The sequence below is a fragment of the Idiotropiscis lumnitzeri genome, chromosome 1 (assembly GCF_059441095.1).
Source record: "Idiotropiscis lumnitzeri isolate Australia: NSW breed Sydney's pygmy pipehorse chromosome 1, RoL_Ilum_1.0, whole genome shotgun sequence".
Classification (NCBI taxonomy): Eukaryota; Metazoa; Chordata; class Actinopteri; order Syngnathiformes; family Syngnathidae; genus Idiotropiscis; species Idiotropiscis lumnitzeri.
The window spans coordinates 41,027,748-41,050,236 of record NC_142391.1 but is presented as its reverse complement, the minus strand read 5'-3'; the positions used below and the strand labels follow the sequence as shown (position 1 = coordinate 41,050,236).

Sequence of the window (22,489 nt, the reverse complement as noted above, 5' to 3'; positions counted from 1 at the left end):
GAAAATTGCGTCAACCCACTCGCCTCACACGGTGTTTAAGGGGCGTGCCAAAACCCCAATCGCAGATGTACATTGTCTTTCTTTGGAAAGGCCATTTTATTTTGCCCCCACACTGCACTTGTTTGTTTTGCTGTTGTGTACCGGGCAGACAACGAGAAAAGCACTCCAGGGCATTTTTGTCCATTTTGTATTTGGAAGTGGTTACACACGGCTTACTCAGTAGGCGATCTGAAATCTTTTCCAGCTGTTTGCATTTGAAGTTGACCCCAGCTTCCGAATTGTCGTTGTTGCTTAAGATAATCGTGGCTTTGCTTGTTCGGTGGAGGAAGGAACAGACAATGGATGAATGTATGTATGGATGGATGAACGGCAAAAAGCCTTGTTTGAAAATGTCAACCCTCCAGCGAAATAGGAAGGATGGAGGGTTATCATTGCCTGATTTCCAGTTCTATTCTTGGGCTTTTACCCTTTGCCCTCTCACTGTATGGTTCAATCCTACAGTCAATGTTTCATGGCGTATATTAGAAGAAAACTTAGAGAACATGGTATTGTGTAATCTGCCAATGAAAAATTGTAAGATGTAGTTTGGATCAATTATATCATATTTGATTTCAATCTGGCGATCTATGTAAAAACTTTTGTAATATTAAAACGAGGTGGTATTCAAATTCACCAATTTTCAATAATTATAATTTACGAATTGGGGGGAATCCTATTTGATTTCCACAATGGAAGCACCAAGGGATTAATCTGCTTGGAGATATTTTTTATGATAATGGCCTCTGTGCATTCCAAGATATTGAATCTTGTTTTATTTTAAGAAACACATCCCCTTTTTCATTTATAGATTGGGGCTGTGCTTAAATCACAAGGTGTGGCTACTGATGCTAAATCGTCTGTACATCTTGGTTTGAACTAATTGATTAATTGAAGACACCAGGCATAGTCACTCATTTACAGTTCTCTGCACGCTGCTTTCTGGCGATGAATTTAAATATGCAGTGTTGGTGTGCTGCTAAGGGGGTACACTATAAGTGTAGTGTAGGCGATGTTAGTTTATTATTTTATTCTAACCCTTTGTTGTTGTCTTAGAATAATGGAACTTTTAATGTGTCTGTGGGCAACAAAAGCCAAACAATACTTTGGTGTCTTGGCAACTCAGAGGCGCTTGACTGTAAACATTAACGTAATGCGTTATGAAAGCCACAATTATATAATTATCCAGGTGTCTTGTGTCAAAACGGCATCTGTTTGCAACTAACCGCACAATGTGAATATAGGTAAAGAATTCAATGATTTATCATTAATTTCTTGGAGACAAAGAAGTGAATGCAAAAAAAAAAAAAAGATAGCAAGATCCCCTTGTGGTATGCCCCGGAAGTCCCGGTTAAAGATGGCGGCAATGTCCGCACGTCCTCTGCAGAGTTAACATAATTCTATCTGTGCCTTCTTCGCAGCCAATCAGCGTTGTGAATTTATGTGACATCACCAACCTGACAAGTCCCGGAAGCTGTGTGTTTTTTTTTAACTGAGTAATTTAAAAACGCAAACACAAGAAACTGGGTGGTGTTTGTATTAACAACGTAATGCATTACCTTAAGAACTATTTTCTGTAGTAAACCATTCGAAGGAGGACCGACTAAATCACCAACCAGCATGTCTTCGAGTCTGTTCACGAACTACTGCGCCGAACTCCGCGATGATCAACAACATAAAGTGAGTAACGCAACTAGAAGTAGTCGGTAAAAATCGAACAGGTTTTTCATACAGTTTCTGAATGCTGCGTAAGGTTTGTTACCGTGAAGACTAGTCAAACGGGTAACACGACTCGCACACTTGACGTCTACTGTACTAAAATAACGTCGTTGTTACCTGTTTGTAGAAAACTCTTGAAACTGGATGCTGCATTACTTTGAAACTTCAAGTCACCCGTTCGTTTGTTTGTTTGACATAGGAGCATGCGTTTCATTCTTCTTATTATTAAGCATTGTCGGTCTAACGACGAGGGTTCAAAGAAACGTCTCGGTTGTATTTGTGTAAATGTGCTCCTTCCCAGACCTGAACTGTTCAGGGATATTTCAAGTGTTAGAGTTCAACATTTCGCAGTGGGACTAGGGTAGGTGGATCCGCTCCAGAGAAGAAATAACATAGCAGGAAATCCGACATAGAGACGCCATTAGATTTACCAAAATAAAATAAGTGATGGTCAAGGCTGAGGTAGAGTGGTAGAGACCTTTGTTAACAGATTTTCACTTTTCCCTTGCACCAAACACAATTGTGCATGCTAGATAGTCCAGTGGGGAAAAAGGTTTTGGTTTGGAATAAACTGGTACTCATTTTAATGCAGAGTATTTTTCCCTCCCTCCTACTCATGAATGTGATTGCTATCAGTATTTGTTTGACAAATCGACATTCCTGCACTCTTTGCCAAGATGTGATTCTATACACTGATATGCTGCAACTGATTTTATCCTTTTGGTTCAATAAAAGACTGATTTCCCAGTGTAACACATCAAATATAATTTAATTTTTGAACACTGGATGTTTGTTGACATACTGTATGTATACTAGGATCATGTTTCTTTTCTCTAATTGTTTAGGTGGACAAGTATTTGCACCATCTTCAGCTGCCTGATGAAAAACTGATGGATATATCAATGAGATTTCGACGTGAAATGGACAAAGGCCTTTGCAGTGACACCAACCCCACGGCTGCTGTAAAGATGCTGCCAACATATGTACGCTCAACTCCAGATGGAACAGGTAATGCTCTCATCATATTATGTAGCTGTACTGTGTTGTTTTTTTTTTAATTTTTTTTTTTTATATATAGTATTAAGCCATTTAGTTGTATTACTGTGGCAACGGATCAGCTCTAGATCAAAGGGGTAGCCACAGACTAGCTTTATCACTATAAATTTAACTGATAAGACATAACTAATTCAGTGGCAGTCATTTTCAGACCCAATAATTATAATTGCTATAGTTTTACCCTTTTTACAGTAACTTAGTACATGACAGCACAATCTGTGTCGGTCTCTCTCTCTCTCTCTCTCTCGATATATAGATATATAGATCTATATATATATATATATATATAGATATATAGTAACCATAACTACCTCGGTATGACAGCCCATTATTTTGACCCATTTCATTTGCACTTTGTTGGCATTTTATATTTCTTATATTACTCCAATTTACTCCCTTAGAAAGGCTGTTGAGATGCTGTTTTGTGTGACTTTGTTTGTGTGAGTCAAATCCAATGCTTTACATAAAAACAAAAAAATCAATTCTCATATATTAAAGGTATTGCAATTCAATAAAATATTGAATTAGATACAGAATATACCAAAAAATGGGAGGGATTTTTTTTTTTACAATGAATAAAGGGATTTTTTTACAATTAATAAAATGTGCGATTAACTACATGTTAACTATGAAAAAATGCGATTATGATTAAATATTGTAATCGCCTGACAGCATTAATATACTAAATAAACTTAAATTCACATTGCCTCCCAATAGTTGGAAATTATCGAAGGGAATTACAATTATGCTGAGAACACATTGAGCTTGCTTATTTTGCCTCATGAAAAAAAAATACTTATTTCATTAGATTATAAAAATGTAATTTCTTTAGGTACTTGCGAAATATTGCAATAATATCGATAGCGTTTAAGTCAACATCCCTATCGCATGTCGCATGTTTTTCTAATAGTGTGCAGCTCTAATATAAAGTCATTCATTAACATAAAAAGCATTTTTTGGAGGATTATGGGAAGAAGCGGAACTACTAGGAAAAAAACCCATTCAAGCACCGAAATATGCAAACGCCGCACAGAAAGGCCTGAGCCCAGATTTGTATCCAAACCTCAGAACTGTCAGGCGGATATGCTAACCACTCGTCCAACACTTGTGTGTTCATAATGTTGAGTAATGTTCATATGTTTTGTGTTTTGTTTGCTTTTGTGATCAGAGCAAGGAGAATTTCTGGCGCTTGACCTCGGTGGATCCACTTTCCGAGTGCTTCTGGTTACTGTTCTGGGTAATGGCGAGCAAAAAGTGAACATGGAAAATCAGATTTATGATATTCCTGAACATCTCAAGAGAGGCTGCGGATCTGAGGTTTGATGCACTCCACAATATGTGTGACTATAATGTTTTTGTGATCATTTATTTTTGTCAAATATTTTTCCAATTTTTTTTACCGAATCTCTGGGAAACATTAGTCAACTCTCTGACGAATTACATTTAGTTGCAGTTAAGACGAGCCAAATTACTTTGTATTGGCCTTAATCAAAAGAAAGTCTCATAGGGCTTCACATGCCCACAGTCGAAGTCACCTGATCTTAACCCTCTGGAGGGCAAGGAAGATTTCAACACCTCAACTGAAAAAGAGAATAGACGTTCCAGTAAACAGGCCAACAAATAGTTCAACTAAATGCTCAAGTATATAAATAAGTCTTAAGTCGTGTTTTTAACGTTTCTACTGAGGTGGCACCTCTAATATCCTTGGGTAGTGCATTCCACAACTTTGGTGCCCAAATAGAAAACGCTCTTGAACCTGCAGATTTCTTTTTGGTTCTCGAGATCACTAAAAGACCAGCATTTTGTGAAGGAAGGTTTCGGGACGTGACATATGGTACCACAAGGTCAACAAGGTAGGAAGGTTAAGGCTAAGTCGTGCAATATTTTGTTGGTAAATTGCAAAACTTTAAAATCACATCTCAAGTGGACCGGAAGCCAATGCAAATTGCCTAGTTTTGGGGTAATTTGATCAAACTTTCTTGTCCTTGTCGGGAGTCGAGCTGCCGCATTTTCAACTAGATGCAGACTTTTAATAAGTTCCAGTAATATTTTTGATGTGCATTTGAAAAAACATAGTTCAGTCAAATATCATAAATATTTTTTGTTGAATCACTTTGGACAATAATGCATTTATCAAGTAATGTCTTCAAATAGGTGCCAATGACTTGCTGGTCCAATGATCAGCTCCCTTCTGGTTCATATTCCCTTCCAGTTCACGCAATTTGCGACATATGAATCAATTCTAATTGAATAAAACATCCTAGACTCCTGTTATGTTTTTGTAATTTTCCATGCATGTACAAAATTGGTAACTAGAAAACAACTCCTTATTTTGTTTTTCATTTAGATTTTCTGAACAATTTATTTATTTTTTTTGTTTTGAAGAACAAATGAACAAATGATCCACTGATTTCTTTGTATTTATTCACATGAATGAATTTACGCCAATGTAGTCTGACTGCGTCATTTTACTTTCTTTCAGTTATTTGACCATATAGCTGAATGCCTGGCTAATTTCTTGGAGAAGTTAGGAATAAAGAACAAAAAACTTCCTCTTGGCTTTACCTTCTCGTTTCCTTGCCAACAGAGCAAGTTGGACGAGGTGAGAAATGTTTTGATGATAAAGTTACTTTAACAAGAAATTTTTTTAGTCCAACTGTCACGGTGATATGACCAATATAACCTGTTTTTAACACCACAGTTATCCATGACCCTGACTTTCCGTTTGGGATTAGTTTTTGTTTTTGTTATTTGCAGCAATTATTTCATATTATTTGTAGGGATGTTACGAACTAATCTTTTTAGAGTTGATTATTTCATCAACTGTGTTTGTCTGGCGAACAGTTCAGGGCCTAAACCGCCTCTCGCCCAATCACAGCTGGGATAGGCTCGAGCTTAAGTTTTTTTGTTTTTTTTTTTGGAATGAGATTTGCAACAAATTGGCACCTCCCCTTTTGGAGTCGGCTTGTTATTTTTTCCAATCTCAGCTGTTTAGGTCTCAGCAGAGCAGGCAAGCGTTGTAATGTTGCCTAAATGTTGACTTGAAACAGCAACCAATCACCACCAAAATTCAAATACACATTACTACTCTTGTCCATTTCAACTCCTCTCATTTCACTCTTATTCAGAGTGTATTGATTTCTTGGACCAAAGCCTTCCGGGCAAGCGGAGTAGAAGGAAAAGATGTTGTCAAACTCCTGGAGAGATCTGTGAATAAACGAGGGGTAAGTGTGCAACATTGGCGCTTTAAAATTGACATCAGCACTACAATCGCCCCCCACTCCTCCAAAGTCTCTGAAGTGAGTTAAGTTTATTTTTGTGATGATATTTATGACAAATTGGCACAACCCCTTTTGGAACTCGGCTTGTTATTTTTTTCCGGTTTCAGCGTCACAAGGGGTGAGGCAAGCGAGGTAATATTGCTCGACTTGTAAGTTCTGTTGTCTAAATGCAAATGCACATTACTACTCTTGTAGAAACTGGAAATTAAGTTGGATGTCACTGCATACTTAAACTGAGAGGAAGGTTCCTATAATAAGGTTTAAAATATATTAAAGTAGTATAGTATACAGTAGTATAATATTTTTAATGTAGAATGGAAAAATAACGAGACAGTTGTTGAAGAAGTACATTGCACAAAATAGAAACCTTATATACTGTCCATATATAAACTATGCAATCTATCAGCAATGTTATTTGAGTGCTGTTGACATTTGAGGTCTGATTTATGTACATGAATTAACTCGGCTTTCTATACCGCGGTTGAAAACAGAATTGTCAATGGAGGCAAATTAATCCAGATACACAGATACTGTATTCGAATGAATGATAGAAAACAACACTCAAAGACCGATGTACTGTTTTTGTTGAAAATATCAGCTACGTTATTCTTTGTTTACAGTATTTTGCACTAGGGAAGGCTAACATTTAATTCCGACGTTGATTTGTGATTTGCACGCTTTCTCTAATGGGCTATATAAAAAAGGTTTTTAAAGATAATTGTTAAATTAACATTTTTTAAACTTAGTGTAAAATCTTGATACCAACACCATGAAGAGATGCAATTTATATCGTGCAATGAGTTTTGGATCATATCAACCAGCCCAATTTATGGCACTATTTTTTATACACACTTTTATATTTATAAATATATATATTACATTTGCATAAATATATTAAACAGTGAAATAGATCATTCTGCATGTTCTCAGTTAAAAAAAAACACACACACAACAGAACATTTTTTTTTAAACTAACAAGCTTATCTCCAAATGTTGACCAGTAATCATGCCCAAAGATGTACGTTATATAATTAACATACAGCTATTGGTTTTTGTAGCCCTAAATAGCCGCATTATGGTGGATGTCATTGAATAATTTTCACCAAAAGCGAGGCTGTGCTGAAATATACTGTTTCCTGTTTTCTTATTGCGTCACATTTACATGTCTCAAACGCCATCACGAGGCTGAAAGTGGCATATGTACTTGATTTAAACCAAATTAGTGTTATTAACTGTATTAATATTATAGTTTTTTTTTTTTTAAATATGCAAAATAGTGGGACCGCAGACCAAGAGCCCACGGTGGAGGGGGCGTTTTATACTTGCTATTTTAAAGTATTAACCAAAATGAAAATTAATTTAAAACAAACATGCTGAAGTGTGGAAAACAGTCGATGCTTGGGTAGTGGTAATGTTTAAAATGTTTGCCAATTGTCAAACGCTACTGTAATCAGTAATTTTCCCCCACCGTGTGATGAATAATTGTCTTCTTATTATTGTAGGACATCAATGTCGACATTATGGCTGTCATAAACGACACAGTGGGAGCTATGATGACCTGTGGCTATGATGATCAGAACTGTGAAATTGGTCTCATTTTAGGTGAGTTTTTATAGTCTATACAACTGTAATAATAATAAATTAAGTGAAAAGATGAAGTTTATGTTGCATTGATTATGGCTGTTAGGGTTGGAAATCAAAACTGTTTTTTGCCCTCACGTCACGTCACAATTCGATTAAATATGATAGCCATGGATGGATCCCTTTTTTCCTCTCTTAAGACAGTCAACCTCCTATTTGCAGGGAATAGGGAGACAACCCCGCCACAAATAAGCAAAAAACTGCAAATAATTGAAAGCGTTTAGAAATATTTTCAGTTTAAATCATAACATACCACAAACTATGATTCCAAAGTACTTATCCTTTAAAACTCATTTTACAGCATTACCCTATAAAATGTCTTGCAGATTATTTGATTTTGACAAAATGCATCGTGTATAGGACAAGCGAAGACCACAACCCAGGCTAAACCTCACCACTCTCTGACATACAGAGCTCTTACATCTTGCAGTAGAAATGTCTCTGTTCATTATACAGTGTAATCCTGACTTACCTGGCCCTGTGACATCTATGTTACTCACATTTTATTCTTACAGGAACAGGGACAAATGCCTGTTACATGGAACAAATGCGGAATCTTGAGTTGCTGGATGTTGATGAGGGTCAGATGTGCGTCAATACGGAGTGGGGAGCTTTTGGAGATGACGGTGCCTTGGAGGACCTGCGCACACATTTTGACAGAGAAATAGATGCTGGCTCTCTGAACCCTAGCAAACAGCTGTGAGTAACATATCTTTAAGGTTTTATTTAGAAATCTGCCAGGTACGACGTGATGCAAATCTTTTTTTTCTTTCTTTTTTTTTTTTTTTTTTACACAGTATGAGCTTGCTGAATGCATAGCTTTTAAAATGTGTCGTATCATTTTGGGTGTATGGGGTATTTTCCTTGTCCTACTGATGATTTGGGGGACCCACCAACACTTCAATTGACTTATTCACCCTTCATCGCTAAAGTACTATGAACCTTTGGTTTAGTATTTCAGTAACATGATTGTTTTGTCTTTTTATACATTTTCTGTAATTATAGTCATAGTGTGTTGAAGTTTTTGCGCGCACTTTTTCACATGGACACAAAGATGCGATTGCTCTTTTATTTGTTGACTTCTAGTTTTGAGAAGATGATCGGTGGAATGTACATGGGAGAACTGGTACGTCTCATCCTCGTGAAAATGACCAAAGACCAGCTTCTGTTCCAGGGCATGAATATAGCCCAGCTCCTTCTGACTGGAAAGTTCCTCACCAGCTACATCTATTCCATAGACAGTGACAAGTTAGTTCATTTTTTTGTTTTGTCTACATTTATGTTGTCTCTGTATTGTTTTTTTTGTTTGTTTAGCAGGAAACCACCCCCCTCAAATTTATTCCCCTGAAGCTTTTACAGCTCTTTGTAGGAATGATGTAGTATTGTAACTTGTTAACTAATTCACACAAGTCACACAATATCTCCCTAATTGACCTTTTTTGTTTATGAACCAATTGTTTTGGATATGCATCACAATCAATTGATGATAGTTTCACATTATTGCACAATTTTTGCAGTCTATTCGATTTATGGTTTTATCTACAGCAGAGAGGAAGGTCTATTGAGTGCTGAAAATGTGCTCCGTGGCCTTGGCCTCAACCCAACCTTGGAAGACTGCATAGCCACTCAGAGAGTGTGTCAAATTGTTTCCACGCGGGCTGCACATTTGTGTGCTGCCACTCTAGTTGCAGTGCTCCGGCAGATCAGGGACAACAAAGCAGTTGAGAAGCTACGTACCACCATTGGAGTGGATGGATCTGTGTACAAAAATCATCATGAGTAAGTTCCACTTCCATGCCATCACAATAATTGTAGAGGTAGTATAAGATATTTTTCCTTACATTTTAATTCATTATTTTTTTTTTTTACTACCAATAGTATTAGAGAATTCACTGTTGAAGTTCAACCCCAATATGTCACTAATCAATTAGAAGTACATAGCAGGGTGGGTCTTGGTAAACACATTTGCTTCTTTTATCAAGCAAGGGGATTAGAATTGAAATTATATTCTAGTGCCGGGCCTGCACCTGTGTTGACACAGACATCTTACCGGCAAAGATAAACGTCTGCACTCTGCGTGGCGGGTTGTCATTGATTTGTTGATTTGGAACGCATACAAATAAATAGTGCTGGAATAGTATATGTTTATACATCACATCCAACCACAACATCATTCGATCCATCCTAGCGCAATTTATTTGGGTTGGTGTTTTGATCAATAATAAACTGGAATGAACACAGCCTAAAATGAAATAGTAACGAGGCTTTTGTGTGTGTAAGGAGTAGGAAGTACAGATATTTGCATTAAGAAATTAAGGCGTAGAAGTACCACACTTGAGTACAATAAAGGGATTTCTAATTCTAATTCTACCTAGTCGGCTGAAAAATAATTAATCCGGTAAACCATGGCTATCCAAAATTTCGATTTAACCCCGTAAGATTAACAAAGTGTGTTTACTTGGTCGCTTGACACCTCTATTTAGGAGTCCTGCCAAAGAAGGGCCGATTTGAGTTGCCGCTTGGTGTACGAAATTAGTGTATAGATGGAATTTTGATAACTGCTTGTAATTTTGTTTAAAATGTTTATTTCCTAATTATTGGTGCATGATGGATTATGAAGAATTTAGCGCCATGCATGGTCTGGTTTATTCATTCCATTCATACAAAAGACTGGAACAAAAAAATTAATCAAGGTACAGGAACAAACCTTTAGTTTGACCACCACCAATAATGGATTCAAAATAGTGTGGGGTTGAAAATTCCAAGGTTCCCCAAGACTGGGACATAACAGTGGGGTTTATTTTTTATTGTATGGATGTTGTTGTATTTCTCTTTGTATTTTGGTGATGTTTATAATTAAAAAAACCAAAAAAAAACAAAACAACAACAATAAACTAGTTCATTTTTGGAACGGTGAACTTGTTGAATAAAATGCTGAAGTAGTTGATTTAAAAATTTGTGAACTGAAGGTTCAACTAGTCCGCATAGAAAATTAACTTTACCAACACTGATGATGAAAGCTTGAGGTCAACTAATTGCCGCTCACGTGTTTTGGACATGGAACCCTCGCTGATTCCAACAGGTATTGGGTTAGCGTAGCTCATCTAGTGTTGTAAGGGTTGATCTGCTGAAGTTGGAAAAAAAAAGTTGGTACTGCTTCCAGACTAAGCCTGATTTGACCTGTTTTGCCTATGTGAAACGGTAAAAAAAAAAAGAAAAATCAGTACATTAATGGTATCCAAACGTTGTATGAGGAGCAAGTGTTCATAAAATACACTATGCCCATTTTAACAAATTGTATTAATTACCTATGCCCAGGTTTTCTCGGAGGCTTCACAAGATGGTACGGAGACTAGTGCCTGACTGTGACGTGCGTTTTTTGAGGTCTGAGGTTGGAAGTGGGAAAGGTGCAGCCATGGTAACAGCTGTCGCCTTACGTCTTGCTGCTCAGAATGCTGAGCGTCAACACATACTTGATTCCCTGCATTTGAACCGTGAGCAACTGATGGAAGTGAAACAGTTAATAGGTGAAGGTATGGTACGAGGCTTGTCAAAGCAAGCACACAATCAGGCAAGCATCAAGATGTTACCAACTTTTGTCGGCTCTACTCCAGATGGGTCAGGTAGCTCTTATATATATTCAGTACAATCCCTTCTCCTTACTTTGTGTTGCTTATAAATATTCTGCGCTTTCAGAGCATGGAGATTTCTTGGCTTTGGACCTGGGCGGCTCAAGTTTTAGAGTTCTGCTTGTGCGCGTGCGAAGTGACCAGAACCATGTTGAGATGCGTCATAAGAACTACAGTATTCCACAAGAGATAATGCAGGGCACAGGGAAAGAGGTAAAGTATTCACACATTATGTCACCGTATTTGCATTTCCAAAATTCAACCAGCATTATTGAATGGGTTGTGGTTAAATGTTGAGGTAATAAAATTGATCAACTTCCAAAACAAAATAATCCATTGAGATCAATTCTAATTGAGATCCGCATAATAGGCCGCCCTGTCTGTTTTGGGGAATTTTTGGGACTATGAAGTGTGCCTTATGGTCGTGAAAATACGGTACTTTAACAGGGTGGCCAAAGCCCTGTCAAAGTGTTGAAGCCAAAAAGGAAGCAGAGTTGCTTTTGTTAGCGAGCAGTGTTACCCACATTAGCTTCTCATGAAGTCAGAAAAAAGTTTGGCCAAGCTGTTGACGTGGGAGCTTAGGGTATTTGTTAGATGATATCATGCGTTACGTTGCTACACTAATTAAAGAGGAATTCAAGTGACAAGTTTTCTTTGAAATATGTTCTATGTGACCCCAACATTGTGATTTTAAATATTGTCTTTGGGGAAGGAAAAATAGTGTGACCCCAGGCGGCATTGTATATAGCAGCGAAGGCACTTGAGACTTACGCATCCGTCAGCACACCTGGGCCATCGCAGGGGGGTTGTAGGATAACCAACATCTCCGGGATATGTTTGCTTTGCGTGGAGTTTTGTAAACAGGCCTATAATAATATCAGTCGACCTTGAGTCTTGCTGGTGCCCCTCACAGGGCATTTATTAGCCAAATTGTCAATCAAATTGTCAAGACGCTGTTTACCGTTTCTGTGTCCGGTGATTGAGTTCACACGTCACGTTGACCTCTCGCCCCACACCATACAGTAAAGGTTTCTTGTTCCTCCGGCGGGTGACGTCCACGCGGTTTTCACTGCATCAATTTCACGCTTAGTTTGCCTTCACACTCACAAGCACCCTCACATGTTGTTTTGAAAATGTGCTGCAGTTTCACTCCACAAATTGGGAATTGTGGGGGTGACACTCCAGCTGATACTGGCAAAGGCACCACAAGACGTAGTTGCCTCTACATATTATGGCCAATTCCGGTAGCCAACATAAAACAGAGCGCCAACAATAGAGGCTGTATATTTCTATGTTAATTTGAGAAAATCAGGTACACACTTTTTTTAACCGAAGTGTTGGTTCTCGACTCTATCGGCAGATACTTAAAGCCAAAGACTCTGACTCGGGTCTCAAATAGCGTGATCGGAACATCCCTAATTATGACGGAACATTGGTTAATACCCATGTTAAAGTTTAATTCTTTTTATCCTAAAATTATCTTACCGTAACCAAAATAGCATTTTCGCCAAAGGTATAATCGGGATGGATTAATGCGCTTTTAAAACCTTGTTGTTATGCAAAGCAAAAATTACTGTCATTACTTCTGCTTTTGTTGCTGCTGCTTCTTCTTTGTTGTCTTCATTTTCTGTAACATCCTCTCCTTCCAGCGTTGCTTGAAAACCTTGAAAGTGCTCAAATGATTGAAAGTGTTCATCATATTTCTCAGCAGTCTGACTCAATAAGCTAATAATAAAATGCCAAAAAATAAAACAAGTTTCCTTGCAAATGAAAACAATGCGCTTGCTCTGTCATGCAGCTCAACTTCGCCCTCAAGAAGCCAGTTGTGTATCGGTACGTCATGTGGGGACCTTGTCGGTTTAAAGGGAAACTTCATTGATGTTAACATTGGCACTTATATAATAGCTTTGCATGTAAAAAATACATCAGTACTAAAATGCTACGCCCTAAAAGAATAGTGATGTAAGGTTTTTGTTGTGATGTGATTTACGACTAATTGGCACGCCCCTTTTTGGAGCTCAATTTGTTATTTTTTTCCGGTTTCAGCGTCTAAGTCACAGCAGGTAGTCAAGCAAGGTAATATTGCTTGAATTTTAAATTCTGTTGTCTTAAGCAGTGACCGATCACCATCAAAATGCAAATGCACATTACTACTCTTGTCCCACGTTTGCAAACACCAATGACATTGAGTAATCTCCGGAAATACTGCTTCATTTTCTATGCCCCATTCAGTTAATAATAACTAGTGGTTTAATGGTAGGCTTGGATTTGAGTAGATTTTTTTTCTCTATTTTTCCTACAGACAACTTCAGGTGGCCTCAAACAACATGGCTATGGATTGATTCACACTGGTTTTCACACTCTTTTGAAGGGTACTGTGGAAAAACTGGAAAATTGATTTTGAAAGTCCTTAGAAAGTGCTTGAATTTGGTCATGGAAAATGTGTATGAACCCTGTACTTCTCTCTTTGTACTTCTTTTAAACTCACAATAAAAAAGCACTGTTGCCAGAAGTAATCACGGCTTAACTTTCGCTTTGCTCAATAACATCAACAAGGAACTTTGGATGAAATGCAATGCGGGATTCTTGTTAAAGGGAGCTGTTGTGAGTCAAACTCTAACAAACACTAATATTGTATTTGCCAATGTGCTAGGTGAGGCTGCGTTGATAGGCAGCCAATCAGGTCACGTGATAAAGCCACCCATGGTCTCATTGGTCAATCTCGTGTCCGGGAACCAATCACACACCTTGTATAAGTGCCCGAGAGTATGTCCAAAGCCTCAGAGTCAACTCATTTATTTGACTGTACCATATTTTCCGGGCCAAAGGGCGCTCTTTAAAGTCCCTAATCTTCCCCAAAACAAACAAAGCGCCTTGTAAAGCGACGCGCCCATTATATGGACTGAGCATCACTCTCGACCATCAACCCTTTTACTCATTGGGCTGTACGCCGTGCATGTTAGCACACCCTGCTGGACAAAGTCTTAGTCATCTATGCTTTGAATTGACTGTGACTAATACATTATGTGACCATGGTGTTTGGGTGATGGTGTAGGAGAAAGCTGGACAAAAGGGCAGCTGTCCACAATGTTGGAGTCTGTCTTATCATTTATGTTATTGCAAGCAAGAAACATCCCAGGTTTAGACAACAGACAAAAAGCCCAAAGCACAACAGCACATCTCTCTAAACAGCCATGTGATTGGCTGAGTCTGAGTGGCTCCCAAGAAGCCATTTCTGTAATTGGCTAAGGCTGAGTGGCTCCCAAGAAGCCATTGCTATAATCTTTTTGTGTTATTTTTATTTCTTTTGGGTATATAGATGGCATGAGAGATGCATGTTTTGTGTTAATCTTATTTCTTTGTTTCATTGTTTGCTTGTATGCTGAGTTTTTTTTGGGTTTTGATTTGAAACCGTGACTTTAAAGAGTGTGGTGACCAGTGAACTCCCTCCCCTGACGTTGTCTAGTAGACTATTGCCAAGACACCTTTTATTGATTAGAGTCATTGTTATTGGCAGTGATTCCTAATAGTTTCATGACATCATTGAAACGGCGTGATACCTCTGGCAACAATCCCTTCGGGGATTGAGGCCTGGTGAGCTGACATCAGCTAGCGTGAGCAGCTGAGCTAGCGCGAGCGCCTTGTAGTGCGGCGCGCCTAGTATATGCATCAAATACGTAAATAGCACCCTCAACTGGTGTTGCGCCCTTTGATGCAGCGTGTCTTATAGCCGTAAAAATACACAATTTTTTTTTTCATTTTGATTTTTGGATGAATATTTTCGGCAAAGCCACGTAACACTGAAGCCGTGAAGCGTGAAGTGGTGAGGGATTAAGGGCTGCTTTATTCGACGTCAATAGTAATTTTCCTACAGTATATACACTGATGGTGTTAATGTCTTTGCATATATTTTGGTTGACAGCTTTTTAGCCACATTGTGGACTGCATGGCCAATTTTTTGGAAGGTATGGGTCTGAGAGGAGCATCTTTACCTTTGGGGTTTACATTCTCCTTCCCCTGTCACCAAAGCAAACTGGATGAGGTGAGGTTATTCAATCAAAAATGTGAATAGAGGCAAGTGAAAATCCATAATGATATTGAAGCATGTACACTGTTATTTTTAGGGTATTCTTCTGAAGTGGACAAAAGGCTTCAAAGCTAGTGGGTGTGAAGGACACGATGTCGTTACGTTACTCAAGGAAGCTGTGCGAAGCCGAGGGGTTAGTACACAGTGCATTCCATCAGATCACAATGTGATTTGATATTTTGAAAATACATAAATCATTACTCTTTCAGTTCTTATTAGCATTCACTTGCCGCCCCCCCCCCCTCTCTCTCTGTCTCTCTCTCTCTCTGTCTCTGTCTCTCTGTCGCTCTCTCTCTGTCTGTCTCAGTGTATAAGCAAGGAAAAACGGTCATTCTTATGAGGTGATATCTTTTGCAAAAATGTGTACTTAAGTAATAAAATGGCAGTATGGTTTTGGCCTCATTTTTATTTTTTCCCCATCATATTTTGTCTACTGCAGACTAGAGCAGAACCAATTCATGGGATTTCATTTAGATTTGGAACTCTTTCTTTTATTACTGTTTTCACTGCTTGCAGGAATTCGACTTGAGCTTTGTGGCAATAGTTAATGATACGGTAGGAACCATGATGACTTGTGGTTATGCGGATCCAAATTGCGAGGTGGGACTCATTGTTGGTAAGTGTCTTTCTATTGATTGATTAGATTTTTTTGTATTGGAATAGAAAATCTGAATTTGTAAGGAAATTGTTTGGTTGGTATTTCACCTTCTTTTATCGTTTTTCAGTATTTTAAGTTTGTCAACCTATAATTTAGGCACAGGGACCAATACCTGCTACATGGAGGAGATGCGGAATATAGAAATGATTGAGGGTGATGACGGACGCATGTGTGTCAATATGGAATGGGGAGCATTTGGTGAAAATGGTGAACTGGATGAGTACCTCACAACCTTTGATCGTGTTGTTGATGCTTCCTCAAGTAATCCTGGAAAACAGAGGTAGCGTACACAAATGGTAATTGCCTCAGTTTTCCATGATTTTGGATCGAAAGGATTTAGTTTATTCATGAACTGTAGCCTGCCCTCCGAACAAGGATGAAAGTTTACTGATCATTTTTGTGATTTATATTTTGAGCAACATTTATCCATAACCACTTAATCTTTCGGGACTAGTTACCGTAAGAGCTGAAACACATCTCAAAACACAAACAATTAGCAAGCATGTTTCACATTCAACACTCAATATTTGCAAACACAAAATACTTCAATTACACTTCTTTTTCCTCTTCAGAGAGGCTGCAACTAAATCAATTGACATTTTCTAATGCTCTGAATCAAACTCTTCGCCGTACTTAAGTGTTAAACTACCTTTGATGTGAACTGCTAAACCACAAACTTCGCACTCGAAACAAAAGATACATAGCTGAAACCGGAAGTAGCAATGTTTAACTGAAATTTCAAATAAAAATTAAATAAATAAAATCACTACTGCTGTTCCAAAAATATGATTATGGTTATTTACATGAACCTTAACATTGAAAAACATGATTGTTTACTCTTCTAATTAAAGCCACCTAATTGTTCCTAATGCATCCAACCCAATGTAATTTTCCTTCTTCAAGGTATGAGAAGATGATCAGTGGCCTGTACCTTGGCGAGATAGTGAGACATGTGCTAATGGAGTTCACTGCAAGGGGTTTACTGTTTCGAGGGAAACTGTCTGAGCGACTCAAGACCTGGGGTATCTTTGAGACTAAATTCATGTCACAAATTGCAAGGTAAGGTTTATTCATCTTTCCTCAGTTTCTGCTTGAATACCTTACCTTGATGTTTATCTTAACAAGAATCCCTCATTGCATTTTTGCCAAAGCTCCTTGATGATGTTATTGTCCAAAGCGAAAGTTAATCCATCATTATTTGCGGCTACAGTGCTTATTTTTCGTGGGTTGAAAAGAAGTGCAAAAACAAAAGAAGACGACAACAAAGAAGAAACAGCAGTAATCATAGGAGAAGTAATGACAGTAACTTTAGATATGCGCAACACCAAGGGTTTAAAAGTGCATTAGTCCACCAGGATTTCATCTTTAGCTAAAATGCACTGTGGGATTCTCAATTTTAGGAAAAAAATAAAAAAATTGAGTAAAAGACTTCAGTCCAAAATTTTAATCGGTGCCAAACATCTACAAATTCATTATTTTTTAATCATAGAATTAATTGTTTTGTGTATGACAAGTTTCTGTTGTTGGTGGTGTTTATGGTGTGGGTGTATGCAAAGTTCTGTACATGCATAAAAGTATATCATAGAACAACAAACAATAACACATAAAAATAATGAAGACAGTAAAATGCACAAAAACAGTAAAACCAAAAACCAAGTCTTATATTGAGTCAAAAGCCAAAGAACAAAAATTAGTGTCATGACGAGTTTTAGAGATTGGAAGCCACAAGGCTTGCCTAACATTTAGCGGGAGGTCATTCCAAAGAGAGGGACTGGCAATAAAAAAGACTCGCTCTGCTCTGAGCTTTCGCTTAGTCCTCGGTAGCTCTAATGGTCTTGTTCCGCTGACCTGAGGCACCGGGCAGGCGCATAAGGGTGGAGGAGCTCTGAGACTTAAGATGGGGCAAGACCATTTAAATATTTGAAAACTAATAATAGACTCTCCAAAAAAAACAAACAAACTTTAAAATGTTCAGGAAGACCGTGAAGGGACACCAGAGTTGGAATTATGTGCTCCCTCTTACGAGTACCAGTTAAGAGGCGAGCAGCAGCACCAACTGGCTACACTTGATGGAGGACTGGCTGACTCCAAAATAAACCACAGAAATCCAGCCAAGATGTGACAAAGGCATGAATTGCTGTTTCAAAGTGCTGTTGAGAAAGGAGATACTTTACGTTAGTCAGCTGCCTAAAATAAAAAAATTGAAAAGATTGAACAACCGCATCAATTTGCCGGTCCAATTTAAAATCACTGTCCAGTTTAAGACCCAAGTTCGTGACTGTTGGCTTTACAAAAGGAGCCACGCGGTCCAGGTCAAAACAATGAGAAGTACAAGGGCCACTGGGACTCAACAGCATAACTTGTTTTCTTTTTATTGAAATTCAACACATTTTACGCCATGTGGGTCTTGATTTCCCCAAGACCAGATAAGTGTCTTCAGAGAAAAAGCGTCTTTTTTTGCTCTTCGAGACATAGATCTGATAGTCATCAGCATAGCAGTGAAAGGAAATACCATGTTTCCTAAGGATTGACCTGAAGGGAACATTAACAATTAAAACAGAAGAAGCCCCAGAATTGAACCCTGTGGTACAACATACGACAATGGAACAGTGCGGGACTCAGAGCAGCCATGGCTGACAAAAAAAAGTTCCGTCAGCCAATTTTTTAGGATCTGAACCACTCAACCACTCTGGTGCTGCAAACGTGCCAACAAAATACTGTGGTCCACTGTATCAAACGCTGCAGTCAGATCCAACAAAACCAGACACACGAGTCTCCAGTGTCATTCGCGAGGAAGATGTCATTAAAAATTCCTAACAGGGCTGATTCTGTGCTATGCATCATCTCGAAACCTCGTTGCAAGACCTCCATGACATTATGTTCATCCAAGAAAGATTTTAACTGCATGTACACCACTTTTTCACCATTTTTTTTAATTAATTCATTTATTAATTATTTTTTTGAAAAATGAAAGGCAGCTTGTATACGGGGTTAAAATTTCACAGTAAATCTTCTTCAAGGCCAGTTTTTTTTGAGTAGAGGTTCTACTAACAACATGTTTAAATTGTTGGGGTAAAACACCAGAAGACAGACTGCTGTTGATGATGGCTAAGACCATTTTACCAATACATTTGTTGTATCAACAAGGTTTTACAATTAAATTGTTTTCAGTGACGTGAGAATAATGAATTTCAAGTACCTCCTGCTTCCGGCAATGCCATTTCATGTTTCCATGGACGCTTCTTCCGGCTTGAGGTCACTTCCTGTTGCTAACTATGCCGGTTTTACAATGAAATTAGTAACCTTATTGTGTAGAAAACTATTCTTGACTATTTATAGAAATGTTTGCATTTGAACAACAACATTTGACAGAACAGTAACCTTGATTTTTGTCTCCCTGATCCCAAAGTGACCGTCTGGCCATGCGTCAGATCCGTTGCATCTTGCAGCACCTTGGTCTCACCACCTCCACATGTGATGACAGTGTTCTTGTTAAGGAGGTTTGCAGCGTTGTCTCCCGCCGGGCAGCACAGCTGTGTGGTGCTGGTCTAGCTGCCGTGGTTGATAAAATACGACAGAACCGCAACCTGCAACAGCTCACTGTTACAGTTGGAGTTGATGGCACCCTTTACAAGATGCACCCTCAGTAAGTATCTTTTGTCCCAAACCTTTAAGAAGAAATGTTTGCTCTTTGAACATTTACCCCCTTTAACCAATTAGACCCCTAATTTTTATTTCTATCTATGTCAAGTTTTGCAGGAGTCATGCAAGAGACAGTGCAGGATTTGGCACCACAGTGCAAGGTGACGTTCCATAAGTCTGAGGATGGAAGTGGCAAAGGCGCAGCACTCATAACGGCAGTTGCCTGTAGAATCAGGAGCAATGCACTGGTCAATAACCCAAACTAATTTTCTTTACCCTGTATGGCTGTCATTAATGAATATTTTTAGAATCAATTCTATACATTTTTCCATCGATAATCAAATAATGATGATTTTATTTTGCTTTCAAGTGTATTACAAACCATTTTTTCCTGATTACTTTTTCTTAACCAATTGTTGTTTGTATTTGCTATTGTTTAATGCTTAAAAACATTTAAGCAATATCACATGAGTGGGATTGATGTTACTGTATATTCACCATGCTTTTTGAACTGATTCAGTTACTGGCTTGTCATTGTCAGGTTGGTAGATGAGGTAACAGTGTGAAGCACTTAGAGTAGCGATGGTAGAAAATCATGATACAAGTGACTGCTTATTTACTGAAAAGCACTACAGAAGTGACAAAACAATTACCAATTGTTAAAATAGTTATTGATTAATTTGGTAAGCGATAAGTTGTCGAGTAATCTTGACAGCTCTAGCACCTCGTCTGAATGTATGTAAATGTATCGAAATGCTTTACAACACTTCCGGTGACTTAGCGCAGCTCTCACATTTTTATTGGGATCTCAGTATCCAGATTTCTCTCGTAGGTCAATGTCGGTTGAAATCGCTCCTACTCTCATCTTTCGTCTCATGGGTCCAAGGCCCCCATCTGGTCCCGTGGCTTATCCCAAAGTCCCAATCTTCTGGCTACCTGCAATCTTATCAATTTGGTGTGAGTGTGTATGGCTGTCCAGATCTCAAATTGTTGTGTTTATGTGTGATTGCCAGCCTTGTGTAAAAAAATTTGTCTTTGGCTCTCCTGTGTGTCAGATGTGCTTTATTTGCATTGAAAAATGTGAAGTGTTGTCACTTGGATATGCAGACAGTTTGTGTGTGAGTGGTGCGAATGTGGAGAATATACGTGAGAACATTATAAAACCAGTAAACACAATCACTTGTCATTACTGTGCACTGTACTTCTAGTTTCATTTGATAAATGCTTTTTCTTTAATAAATGCTTAACACCTGTTGCAAATATCCTATTAATGATTGCCATTCTGTTGTGTAAATGTGCAAGCTGATGCCACTAACATAATATAATCCTTCAATATACACACACGCAGACGTGCACACACACAATTCTGCATGATACGCAAAAACAAAAATTCAAAAAATATCAAATCCACTCAATGAGATCAGTGGAATGCATGAAAATAGTCCAGAAATGTGATAAAGGAATTAAATCAGGAATGAGCACTTTGGCCTACATTGCTAATGTATGTCCCAATCAAAATCCAGACCACACAGAGAATCTGATCCATGGTGAGATTTAAATATTGCTGTTTAGAATCGATAATCAACATCCAATCTGACTGAGGATAAGAACGAGGGGAAATAACCTCAGTGCAAAGCTGGTACATAAATACTCCAAAAGAGTTTTGGATCATTCTAATTTTATTTTTAAAACAATCACATGAAATCCAATCAATTACATTCATGTTTAGAATTATTTTTCTTGAAGTTCATGGGATATGAATCCTTTTGCAAATCAATGTATAAACATCATATAGAATACATGTGCATTAGCTATGACACCATCAATGCTGGCAGATTCTTGTGATGGAGGAGGACACAAATGCGGGGAAGTATGGAGTAGTTCAAAACAAAATGTTTAATTTCCTAAAAAAACAATCAAAATGATAAGAAATTAACAAAAACACTAGGAAGACTTGACTAGGAGAAAAACAAGACATGACATGGCACGGGTGAAGGACAGAAGACAACAGACATCAACAATGACCGCCAAGTTCTGAAAGTGAACAGGAAACTAAATAGAAATTAACGAGACAACAAGGAGCACCTGAACATGTCACAAAAGGCTTGGAAGGAGCTCATTGGGTAACACAGCGGGACGCCAAGCGCAGGTGTACACAATAAACTAACAAGACACCCAAAGAAACAAGGGGGAAAAAGCCACCAAAACAGCTCATGACATATACTTAGTCACTGTGTGGCCAATTTCAGTTTAACACTGAACATGATCCAGTACATTCAGAATTTTCATTTCAAAAATATGCAATACACTACTGTCCATGAAGTGGTGGGGAGTGCTGTTTGTGTGTTGGGGATCTTTGGTTTTGTTACAAACTTTGTCATTTACTGTGACAAATACTGTAATACTGTCACACAGATACAATACAAATATAGAAGATAAACAACATGACAGCAAATGTTCCATCAACAGTGAGTGAACAAGACAATAAATTCGCATGCATTATGACAATATTAAAACTGTAACACCACAAAGTTTTTCAAACTAATATATACAGTGCAGTGTTCATACTTAGTCAAATGCCAATTGGATCACAGTTTCCTTGACTATGAGAAATGTTCTAGGAAAATTAGCAGCAGCGACAAAATACACTAAACATTCTCCTGACTGTACACCATAATAATAATATATTCAGTACTACAGATGCAAAGAACAACCTCTGTAATAAATGTTTACTTAATAC

General features: G+C 38.1%; 1 protein-coding gene across 1 annotated transcript; it reads left to right on the top strand.

Moving 5' to 3' along the window:
- Positions 1 to 76: 76 nt before the first annotated feature.
- On the top strand, positions 77 to 21,016 carry hk2 (hexokinase 2). Its single transcript, XM_088301090.1, has 19 exons — positions 77 to 348; positions 1,617 to 1,716; positions 2,601 to 2,763; positions 3,980 to 4,128; positions 5,294 to 5,413; positions 5,940 to 6,035; positions 7,595 to 7,694; positions 8,249 to 8,432; positions 8,820 to 8,981; positions 9,279 to 9,512; positions 11,052 to 11,356; positions 11,430 to 11,575; positions 15,285 to 15,404; positions 15,487 to 15,582; positions 15,966 to 16,065; positions 16,204 to 16,387; positions 17,011 to 17,166; positions 19,517 to 19,753; positions 19,859 to 21,016. Exons 2-19 carry the CDS (start codon positions 1,657 to 1,659, stop codon positions 20,013 to 20,015), a joined length of 2,769 nt encoding a protein of 922 aa, XP_088157216.1. The 5' UTR covers positions 77 to 348; positions 1,617 to 1,656; the 3' UTR covers positions 20,016 to 21,016.
- Positions 21,017 to 22,489: the final 1,473 nt, after the last annotated feature.

What these genes read in the sequence shown, in the direction of transcription:
- hk2 (XM_088301090.1), top strand. Translation starts at nt 1,657, where the DNA reads ATGTCTTCGAGTCTGTTCACGAACTACTGCGCCGAACTCCGCGATGAT. An exon ending in AGAGAGGCTGCGGATCTGAG is followed by an intron (nt 4,129 to 5,293) that starts GTTTGATGCACT and finishes ACTTTCTTTCAG; the next exon opens with TTATTTGACCATATAGCTGA. An exon ending in AGTAATCCTGGAAAACAGAG is followed by an intron (nt 16,388 to 17,010) that starts GTAGCGTACACA and finishes TCCTTCTTCAAG; the next exon opens with GTATGAGAAGATGATCAGTG.